This window comes from Alligator sinensis, unplaced genomic scaffold (genome assembly GCF_000455745.1).
Source record: "Alligator sinensis unplaced genomic scaffold, ASM45574v1 scaffold983_1, whole genome shotgun sequence".
NCBI classification, from domain to species: domain Eukaryota; kingdom Metazoa; phylum Chordata; order Crocodylia; family Alligatoridae; genus Alligator; species Alligator sinensis.
The window spans coordinates 1,346,522-1,357,313 of record NW_005842015.1 but is presented as its reverse complement, the minus strand read 5'-3'; the positions used below and the strand labels follow the sequence as shown (position 1 = coordinate 1,357,313).

The window sequence follows — 10,792 nt, the reverse complement described above, 5'->3', positions numbered from 1 at the left end:
GACGAAGCCATCAGAAAAGCTAATGGCACTTTATTGTGCATCAGCAGATGCATGATGAATAGATCCAAGGAGGTGACACTTCCCCTCTATCGGGCGCTGGTCAGACCACAGTTGGAATACTGCGTTCAATTTTGGGCGCCGCACTTCAAGAGAGATGTGGATAACCTGGAGAGGGTCCAGAGAAGGGCCACTCGTATGGTTAAGGGCTTGCAGGCCAAACCCTATGAGGAGAGACTGGGGCACCTGGACCTCTTCAGCCTCCGCAAGAGAGGGTTGAGAGGCGACCTTGTGGCTGCCTATAAGTTCATCACGGGGGCACAGAAGGGAATTGGTGAGGTTTTAGTCACCAAGGCGCCCCCGGGGGTTACAAGAAATAATGACCACAAGCTAGCAGAGAGCAGATTTAGACTGGACATTAGGAAGAACTTCTTCACAGTTAAAGTGGCCAAGGTCTGGAACGGGCTCCCAAGGGAGGTGGTGCTCTCCCCTACCCTGGGGGTCTTCAAGAGGAGGTTAGATAGGCATCTAGCTGGGTTCATCTGAACCCAGCACTCTTCCCTGCCTATGCAGGGGGTCGAACTGTATGATCTGTTGAGGTCCCTTCCAACCCTAGCATCTGTGAATACTTCATTACAATAAGCAAGTGATGGGGCAGAGTTCTGAGGAGAGAAGTTTTTTAAAAACCTGCTAACAGGTTAGTGTTGTGGGTCAGGAATCTACTGCTTGCATTGCTGAGATCTGGGTGCCATGCTGTAGGTCCCTGCTAAAGATCTTTTTTCAGTACTGCTCATCATTTAACAAATAGCATGGAATGATTTTATCCTTGAAGGACTCCAAAGAAGTCCTGTTATAGCAAAATAGTAGGCTATGATAGGCAGGATAAAGCACAGGGAAAAAACCTCACGCACCATGACTAGTTTGTAGACATCGCCTACTGTAGATATGTGAGCATATGAACTGGTTTCTTGTACTAAAAAGGAGTAAGGTTTAATTGCTCCAGTGCTTCAAAAGGCTTGGACTCCAAATAAAGCCACTTACCTGTTCTGCTATGTAAAACGTGTGACTGTTGGTCTGTGGGTGAAACCAACAGCAGCGAAATGTCTCTCCCAAAATGGGATTATATGGCTTTTTTATTCCCTGCAAAATATAAAAGACATTTACATTATTTTTAAACAGTCACACCCCCACAGCACTCATACACCAAACAGCTTTGGTAATATTCTGGGGGAGGATATGACCCCAACAGTCAAACTGGCTTTCATTTGTAGCAATTAGCTTCTTTTACAAATAGGGAGACAGTAACTTTCCTCAAGACTTTATAGCAAGGCAGAGTCAGTGACTAATATGTGACTCACTGCCTTGCTCTAACTACCTCCGCCTGATCCATGGTCTGACCTGCTGCGTCACTGATCATTATATTCTACTGATAAAAGCCTTGTAAGGGAGTCAAGCTTTCTTATTGCCACCACCCAGAGCAGGTTCATTCAGGTACAGAATGCACTGACATAGTACCATACGGAAATAGCTTCCCAAATAATTGCATATTTATTCTATTTGCCACATGACTGGCTCGACGCCTCCTGTGTGTCCAGCACAAGTGAGCCAGTTGCTGGTTAAGTATTTCACAAGAGGAACAAAACACTTTGTAACAACAGAATACATACAAAAGCTATAGCAATAGGTGTGAACATTTCTCATATCCACAGGAATATGAAATCTCTTACCTTTGGCTTCTTATAGAAGCCTGACAAATACCATCTCAGAACCTGCTTGATTCGACTGTAGGCATCATCTTCAAGCACAGCTCTGTGGAAAAGGGAGATGGGATAATTACTCAAAATGATTTTCGTTTTTCTGATAGGGCTGATTTAGAGTATTACTTCAGTTTTACACTGGGGCAGGGGTGCTCAGTCTCCACCTTGTGGGCCAGATCTGGCCCGCAGAGCTGTGTCATCCGGTCTGCAGGGCTCCCTATGTGTTCAGAGATTTGGCAGTGGGGAATGGTACCAATACATCATTGCCACTTAACCTCAGGACCCATGGGGAACCCCAAGCCCTGTACGCTGGATCCAGTGCCCGATCCCAGAATACAGGGTCAGGTGGGGGCACCACTGGGCCCAATCCCAGCAGGCGGGGGCAGGAGGAAGTGGTGCTGTTCCCCCAGAACCCAATCCTGGCATGTTTCATAGTTTCACAGTTGGTAGGGTCGGAAGGGACCTGAGCAGATCATCAAGTCCGACCCCCTGCCATGGCAGGAAAAAGTACGGGGGTCAAACGACCTCAGCGAGGTGTTTGTCTAACCTCCTCTTAAAGACCCGCAGGGTAGGAGCCAGCACCACTTCGCTTGGAAGCTGGTTCCAGATCCTAGCCGCCCTGTGAAGTAGCGCCTCCTGATGTCTAGTCTGAATCTACTCTCTGCCAGCTTGTGACCATTATTTCTAGTCACTCCTGGTAGTGCTCGGGGGAACAGGGACTCCCACAATGCCTGCCCTAGTCCACCCTGACTAGTTTGTAAATGGCCACTAGATCCCCCCGCAGCCTTCTCTTGTGAAGGCTGAACAGGTAGGGCAGCAACATGTAGGGCAGCAAGGGCGAAATGCTGGGCCCCAGGGCCCAATCTGGGCCATAGATGGGGCCCTGTGACACTCATCTAGCATTTACATGGCCAAAAGGGTGAGCACCACTGCACTATAATAATACTATTGATTTCAGTGGTGAGAGACCAGCATAAAATTAGACTGGTGAGTCATGTCCTGTCTTGCTCTGCAGCTTCTAGTGAAAAGTAAAGGTCCCTTTCCCAGAGGAAACAGTTCTCAGTGGTGCATGTACCACATGTGTATGCCCATGCATACATCCCCACCTCCCCCACACACACACCCAAGCAGTGGGATTCCCAAGGCCTGACTAGCTGTCAAGGCCCCTGTAAAAATCCAAAGGCAAAAATGAGAGACACTATCCTAAAACTCTTGCATTAGGGATGTCAGTGGACCTAGAATTTTGCATTCTCAACTGCAAAATTGAGTTAAGTTATCCCACCCAAAAAACCCAAACAAACAAAAAAATCCAACCCATCTTGCATTTTTATGGGAAATCAAGCATTAACTTTTTCCTGAGCCCTCTAAGTCTTCCTAGCTTCAGATAGAGCAGAAGCAAGCGTTCATCATCATCATAGCAGCCTTCAAATACCTGAAGGGTGTTTTCCAAAGAGGATGAAGCTAGACTGTTCTCAGTGGTGGCAAATGACAGAACAAGGAGCAATGGCCTCAAATCACAGCAAGGGACATAGGCGACTGTTAGGGGGTGCACAGGGGTGCATGTTCCCCCCCTGACAGGGCCAGTGCCCCTGCAATGGCCAACACTGATGCTGTCGGTAGGGCTGGTGCCCCCGACAGGACCTCCGCTGTCGGCGGCTTCTGTGGGTGCCTCCCCAGATTCAGGAGGCACCAGTCACTCATGGCAAGGGAAGTTTAGGTTACATATTAAGAAAGAAACACTCTCTCATAAGGAGGATATTAAAGCACTGGAACAGGCTACCTAGAGAGGTTGTGGAATCTCCATCCTGGGAGGTTTTTAAAACTTAACTAGACAAAGTCTTGGCTGCGATGATCTAGTGGGGATGGTCCTACTTTGAGCAGGGGGTTGGACTAGACTTCCTGAGGTCCCTTCCAACCCTCATCTTCTACTATTCTATATTCCCAACCTCATACAAAACTGGAGATCTCTTGAGATGGGGGTTCTTACATACAGTTAGGAGCCTCTGGACCTCATAAAGCATTTTCTGAGGATAATCTCAAGCCTCCTCAGGCCGAAGAGAGTCAGTTCCACATTTATAAACAGTGAAACTGTGCCCAACAGGCAAGCTTGAAAGTGCACTGGGAAAGCAGTGGAATAATGTGACCTACTCACGTGATATATAAAATACCATACTTTTTAAGATTTAAAAAACCCCAGCATATTAGGAAGTTCAGCCCATACTTTTAAGCAAATATTAAATATTAAGGGTGTGCGAAATGGGCCGTATTCAATTCAGATTCAACCTGAATCAGGGACAGTGATTTGATTAGTTGATTTGGATCACTGCCCCTGTTTGATTCGGCCAAATCCGAATCTGAAGATTCAATGCCGATTCAGAGAATCAGTGATTCGGCCATAGGCACAGCTTTAAATGTTTTTTCTACGTACCTCAAGGTACCAGGCATGGCTCATGAATGCTGCAATGCTGGGGTGGATGAAGCATCCCACAGAAGCACGGGGGGGTGGCCGTGTGCTCCCCAGTGGAGCAGAAGTGCTTCTGGTTCACTTCCGGGTCCGCTGCCAAGTGTGCTGGGGACACCCCCGCGTTCCTGTAGGACACTCCATCTGCCCCAGCATCGCAGCATTCACGAGCCACCTGCTACCTTGAGGTATGTAGAAAAAACATTTAAAGCTATGTCTATGTCCGAATCATCAAATCTTTCTGAATCTCTCCAAATAGATTCGGAGGGCTCCGATTCGATTCAGAGAGATTAAAGCATCTCCTGATTCGATTTGGATTCGGAGATTTGGCTGCCAAATTAGGTTGAATCTCCACTGACTCGAATCAGCAACCAAAGCTTCGCACAGCCCTATTAAATATGTTCTACTATCTCTGCAAATAGGGTGCCTCTACCCATAGGAATTAACATGCAACTCCACAGTCAACCCTGATACTGTTTTCAGTTGGCAACTCTGCTGCAGCTTATTCTCCTGTAAGGGCTTTTTTCCTATGCCTTCTTTTACATCAGTACACCAGAAGGTGGAGTAATATTGTTACTAGCAGCCATACAGACTATCAGCTTTTTGATCCATTCTAGCCAATGCTGGAGGGGTGGGCTCTGAGAGCAGCATCTAGTGCATTCCCATTTTCTTTGCTTTCTCCACATCTGCCATTTTCCACTGGGAACCGTCTCGCTCTAAAAGGTCACAGGAGCTGATGCTTGACATGATTTACAAATCAAACTAGAGACTTGTGTATTAAGGAGACTTCACCAGCATACAAATGTCTCAGGCACACCCAGCCTAATACTTTCACATGTGTTCATGCAGCTGCTGAAAGTGCTGCTTACTGGGAAAGTAGGTCAGCATGGTAGTAGTAATCAGAAAGTTTGTTGAGGAAAGATCGTGGTTCCAGGATGAAGGTAGGCAAAACCACTCGGGATAAGTCCATGCCAGGGCGCAGCTGCTTCAGCAGAATCCACATCAGACTCTTGTTTTCATCAGAGACCGTTTCTGTTTGGGAGGATCCACCGGTCTGAATAGGGGAAGGGGAAACAAAACCACAACCAAAAAAATCAAGCAAGCAAGCACGCACAATGTGAAAGGTGGCAATTAGATAACAGCCATTTACTAGATGAGCACATAGCTATAAGGGAACTGACCTAGATTTTACATTTTATCATGGGCCTGATTTGCACCAACGACCATGTGAGTAAGGAGCAAAATCACAGTAGTGTATCCTGGTGGGGTTTGTGCCTGGTGGGCATTCTTAGCAGATAAGTGGCTATACCAGTTTTGCTGCTGTTGACAAACTTAGCAGATAGGCCAATGACTAACACAGTAAAGAACAACAGAAGTGGTGCTTTGAGTACAGAGGGTGAGGTAGGACTTTTGTACCTGAGCTTGCCCTGTCATCATTCCTGCACAAACACAAGCTTACTGTCTCCAGCTTACAGTCCAGCATCCTTCACCAACAACAGAAGTAGACAGAGTAGTAGTCATGGACCACATTCTGCTTTTAGCTACATTTGACTGACTTCAGTAGAGTTGCATCAGGTATAAAAGGCCAACGAACAGCAGGATTAAAACTTAAACTTTCAAACACTATCAGCTATCAGGGCTGGTGTCCAATGCCCTCCTTAGGTATTCAAGTTTTTGATGGAGGAAGGAAATTCAGCAGCTGTTTATATTAGGACTCCTACTGTTTTAATGCCTCAGGCAAGAGACTTCTAACAGGGAATTGCATAGGCCTACTTCTGAAATACTACTTTACTTTAGGAAAAGAGTTGTGCAGTTTTTTCCATACACCAACCTCTTCTTTTTATTTGATGCAAATTGATATAGCTAATTTATACCAATGGAGAATCTTCCCACATAGCTTTTGGCTCCTGATCAGCCACTTAACTAATGTTTACTCCTACATTAAGAACCCAGGTCTGAGGTGAAAAGAAAATCAAAAGAAGAGCATACAGGGAAGCCCTTTTCATTCTGTTAAATATCATCCTGCCAGCTTTGTGATGGACACTCAAAATGGACACAGCTCGAGCCTCGGAAGAAATGGAAACCACAATAGAACTTACTACAGCACTGGTAGCTAGGATTACCTTCGGCGGCCATCTATTCCATACTGTCCGAGCCTCCAAGGTTTGGAATAGACTGCCGCCGGAGGTGGTTCAAGCACCTACTCTGAATGCCTTCAAAAAACATCTGGATGTTTATCTTGCTGGGATCCTATGATCCCTGCTGACTTCCTGCCCCTGGGGCGGGGGGCTGGACTCAATGATCTTTGGAGGTCCCTTCCAGCCCTAATGTCTATGAAGTCACATAGAGGTCTGTCAGCACTTTCATTTTTCACCCAGGTTTTCAGGTAGTATTTCTTGATGATACAAATTAATTCTAGACTGGACTTGATACAAGGTCTTGCCCTTAGAGAGCTCAGGATGGGAGTTGCATTCAGCAGGGGATGAGAGGGAAGAAAGCTTGCAAATAATTTTGTTTGGCTTCTTAAGATGTATTATTGGTGGGGATGCCCTTCAGCTCCTATAATTCAAAGCCTTAAAAAGCAAGTTTTCCTAACCAACAGTCTACCTTTCACAGATATGGGATTTATGATATGGTATTCTGTGTCCAATTCTAGCAGGCACAAAGATATCCCCACAACTGTTTGTGCCTGCAAGTTCCCAGCATAAATATGGAAGCTCAGATAAGGCAAAGCTGACTGTTATAAAAATGTAAATCTATGCTTGTGTATGGTCCCTCCCCACCAGGTGAGCTTCTATAGCAGTGCTGGAAAATTGGTGGTCAAGTTTGTGCCTGAAAAGATTGATCCATCATGTATAAAATTGCACCAACTGCAAGGCATAAAGCATGCATCCAGTTAGTTTAGGAGGCTGTTCACACATCATCCTGGGTGATAAGTGCATTATTGCCCATGGCACCCCTCTCCCTCCCTTAATGTCACCATCTGGGTGAAAAAACTACAAGTAAATTCATTCCACCTGTTCAGAGTGACAATCCAGGTGGAAGCCTACTCCTCATGGCCAAGAATCTAATAGCATCTAATGGCCAAAGCTGTCTATAAGGTCCTGTGGAATGCATAGTGCATCCAAACCCAGCCACTCTGCTGCCAGGCCTTATTTCTAGCTACATTCATGATTAAAACAGTAGCTTCACATAAACCAAGTGTAATTCCACAGCCTTGTGCTATAAAATTTAAAGTCTCATTTAAAAAATAGAAAGGGACCCATGTTTTCTTTCTAATGTGACCTATTAAATATTTGTGTGTCCCCCAAATCCACAAATGACAATGTATCAATTTGCTTGTGTCTCTCTGACACTTTTAAAAAATGAGAATTCATCATTTGATAAGTGTTATAAATGCTAGTTTAGATGCCGATTTTGTTTGTGGTTTATTCTTAATCTGAACTCAATATTCTTTGTTTGTAAAAGGGGAATAATTTGCCATTAGGTCTTGAAGAGATGAGAAGGACTTTAGAAGCAGAAAACTGGCTGCCTCTAACTGTTTTCAAGCACACATTCTTCCCCAGGCAATAGGCAGAAAAGCTTCAGAAGTCACAGGGCAGAGCAACTGGGGTTGTAGCTATGGATGTAACAGCACTGAAGCAAAGCACTGATACAGACCAAGCCAAAGTTTGCATTGGTGCATCTTATTTTTCTTTGAGACAGGGATTAAGCTGTACAAGCAAATCACAGTTTATAGCTGCTGCACAGGGGTGTGCGAAACAGGCCCCATTCAATTCAGATTTGGCCTGAATCAGGGACAGTGATTCGATTTGTTGATTTGGATCACCGTCCCCGATTTGATTCGGCTGAATCTGAAGATTTGATGCTGATTCAGAGAATGCTGTGATGCTGGGGCGGATGGAGTGTCCCACAGGAGTGTGGACGGGGGAGGACAGTCCTGAGTGCTCGGTGGCAAATCGAGAAGTGGACTGGAAGTATTTCTGGTCTGCTTCTGGGTCCGCCGGGGAGCAAGTGGGCCCCCCCACTCCCCGTGCTGGCGATTGGCCACGGGGGGACCCCAGGTGCCTCCCCAGACCCAGGAGGCACCAGCTGCCGAGTCAGGGGGGGTGTGTGCGTTCGCACGCGTGTGCGTGTTGGGGTGGGCGAGCAGCATGCTCCCCAGCAGACCTGAAGTGCTTCTGGGTCTGCTGCTGAGTGCCCTGGGGCCCCCTCACACTCCAGTGGGAGGCTCCATCTGCCCCAGCATTACAGCATTTATAAGCTGCCTGGTACCTTCGATTGTTGTTTTTCTACAAGTATGTAGGAAAAAAAACATTTAAAGCCGTGTCCATGTCCAAATCACCAAATCTTTCTGAATCTCTCCGAATTGATTCAGAAAGTTCTGATTCAACTTCAGAGAGATTAAAGGGTCTCCTGATTTGATTCACTGAATCGGGCCAAATAGAATCAGCGACCGAAGCCTTGCACACCCCTGCTGCTGACCTCATATATGCTGGAGGTTTTCACTGATGCAGCTAAAAATCAGAATAAAATACTCTAGGTAGAAATAGCTCAAGAGCCAAACATTTTTTTTGTCCTCTTTGGAAGTTCTGCCTGTATAAGTAAAATGCACCAGGCTAAATTAGTTTGCAAATTTACAGAGTAGCAGCTGCTCCACAGAAACAATCCCCATGTTCTCTCTTACCCCAGCTTAGATACAAAGTAGCTTACTCAATGACAGACAGGGCAGGCTATTTGACACTTACTATGCCAAAAAAAAAAAAAAAAAAGATTTAAGAATAGATGGATTTGATTTGTGTTTGTGCATCTTCTCTCAGCAAACCCCAGACCTTACAGAAGGACAAGCTCATTGTTCCACTTTAAGTACTTGTGAAGTATCCAAATTAACACTACCTCAGAACAATCGTAGTTAATTGCCATTTGAGCCCCCTGTAGAGATGACTTATGATACTCCTGTTATATCTCATATCATATCTTGCACTACTCACACCTGGATTAAACAAGTTATTTTTCAATTGCAACCCATACTAGAAGACCCAATTCCTAAAGAAATCTTTTCAGAACCACCCATCCTTTAAACAAGCACCGAACCTCATCACCAGAAGCAAACTCCCTATGACCCAAAACAACATCAAATGGATCTAGACCAGGGCAGGACAAGAAATGTAAAACCTGCCGACACACCTCCACCACTCACACAATAACCACACCCCAAAGCAGAACCATCCCCATTCTTGGATCTTACACCTGCACTTCCAGAAATGTAATACATCTCATCCAGGGCACCAAATATCCTGATAGAAAATATGTAGGAGAAACCAAACAACAACAACAACTGTGTACCAGAAAGAATGCACACTGAAAATCCATCAAAGACAAAAATATCCAATTACCTGTGGGTGCACACTTCTCACAAGACAACCACTCCCCTCTCTGATCTCTCAGTTCTAATCCTCAAAGGGAACTAACAAAACACCTTTTGTAGATGAGCCTATGAACTTCACTTCATAAATCTGCTGGATACAAAAAATCATGGACTTAATATAGACGTTGGATTTATGACACATTACAATCTGCCTGACATCTGACTGATATTAAAAAAGCTGGAGACTGATTTGATTCAGTCTTTGCAGGTTAGTCTAACCTGCCTAGGTTGAAGCGATTTGCAAGTGTACAGACATACCTTCTGGACTGAGGAAATGTAGGCACATGCCTTCAGTTGCTCAGGCCAGGTGTCAGGGGGTGCTCTAGCATACCCTCAGCTGCAGGGAAGCTGCGCTGGGGGGCAGGGGTGTGGTCAGCCCCAACAGTAGCCTGGACTGAACTGGCCACAAAGAGGTTTAATTCCCCCCTTCCTGTCCCACCAGCAGGGACCCAAGCTGGGGTCTGCCAGGCGCTCCCCCTTGCAGCTGCAGTGGTGGGACTGGGCATGGCCCCCTGAGGCAGAGGGGTTATTTCCCCCTCTGCCCCCAGGGGACCACATCTAGGATCTGCCCACCCCGGCTGCCACTGCTTGCTCCCTGCTTGGGGCAAGTGGGGGACTAAGCCTCCTCCTGCCGACTCCACCAGATGCTGGAGGGAGGGGATGCCAGAGGGAGGGGGCAGGAGAGGGCTTATTCTGCAGCTTGCCCCGGACACAAAGCGAGCAACAGCAGTGGCAGTCAGGGTGGCCAGATGGGGGAATAATCTTGCTCCCTGCCCCCAGACTAATGGGCCCTGGTGGTTGGGATCTGTCCCCGTCCCCAAACAGCCACTGAAGCAGTGAGGGGAGAGCAATTGTGATGGGGGCAGCAGCTCCTGTCATGGTTTCCCAGAGTGTGGGCCTCTTCCCAGCAGCAGAATGCCCACCCTGCAGCTCGGCCCCAAGCTGGCCCCAGACACTGTGACAGGGGCTGCTACCCCCACGAGACCTTCCCCCTTGCCACTCCAGCGGCCGGGCAGGGTGATGGCCAGAGGCTGGCTGGCAGGACCCCTTAGGTGGGGAGCAGGGAGCAGGGTTATTCCCCCTCCCTCCAGCATCTGGTGGAGGGGGCAGGAGGGGGCTTATTCCACTGCTTGCCCCAAGCAGAAAGCA

General features: G+C 46.8%; 1 protein-coding gene across 6 annotated transcripts in view; it reads right to left on the bottom strand.

Moving 5' to 3' along the window:
• OSBPL5 (oxysterol binding protein like 5) overlaps positions 1 to 10,792 on the bottom strand; it is a 230,029-nt gene that overhangs the window by 27,436 nt on the left and 191,801 nt on the right. For all 6 annotated transcript variants that reach the window (XM_006022021.3, XM_006022026.3, XM_006022025.2 and 3 more), the window contains 3 exons: positions 5,085 to 5,269; positions 1,725 to 1,806; positions 1,039 to 1,137 (listed from right to left, as the gene is read on the bottom strand). In XM_006022021.3, the coding sequence (XP_006022083.1) occupies positions 1,039 to 1,137; positions 1,725 to 1,806; positions 5,085 to 5,269 (366 nt within the window). The remainder of the gene's footprint in view (positions 1 to 1,038; positions 1,138 to 1,724; positions 1,807 to 5,084; positions 5,270 to 10,792) is intronic.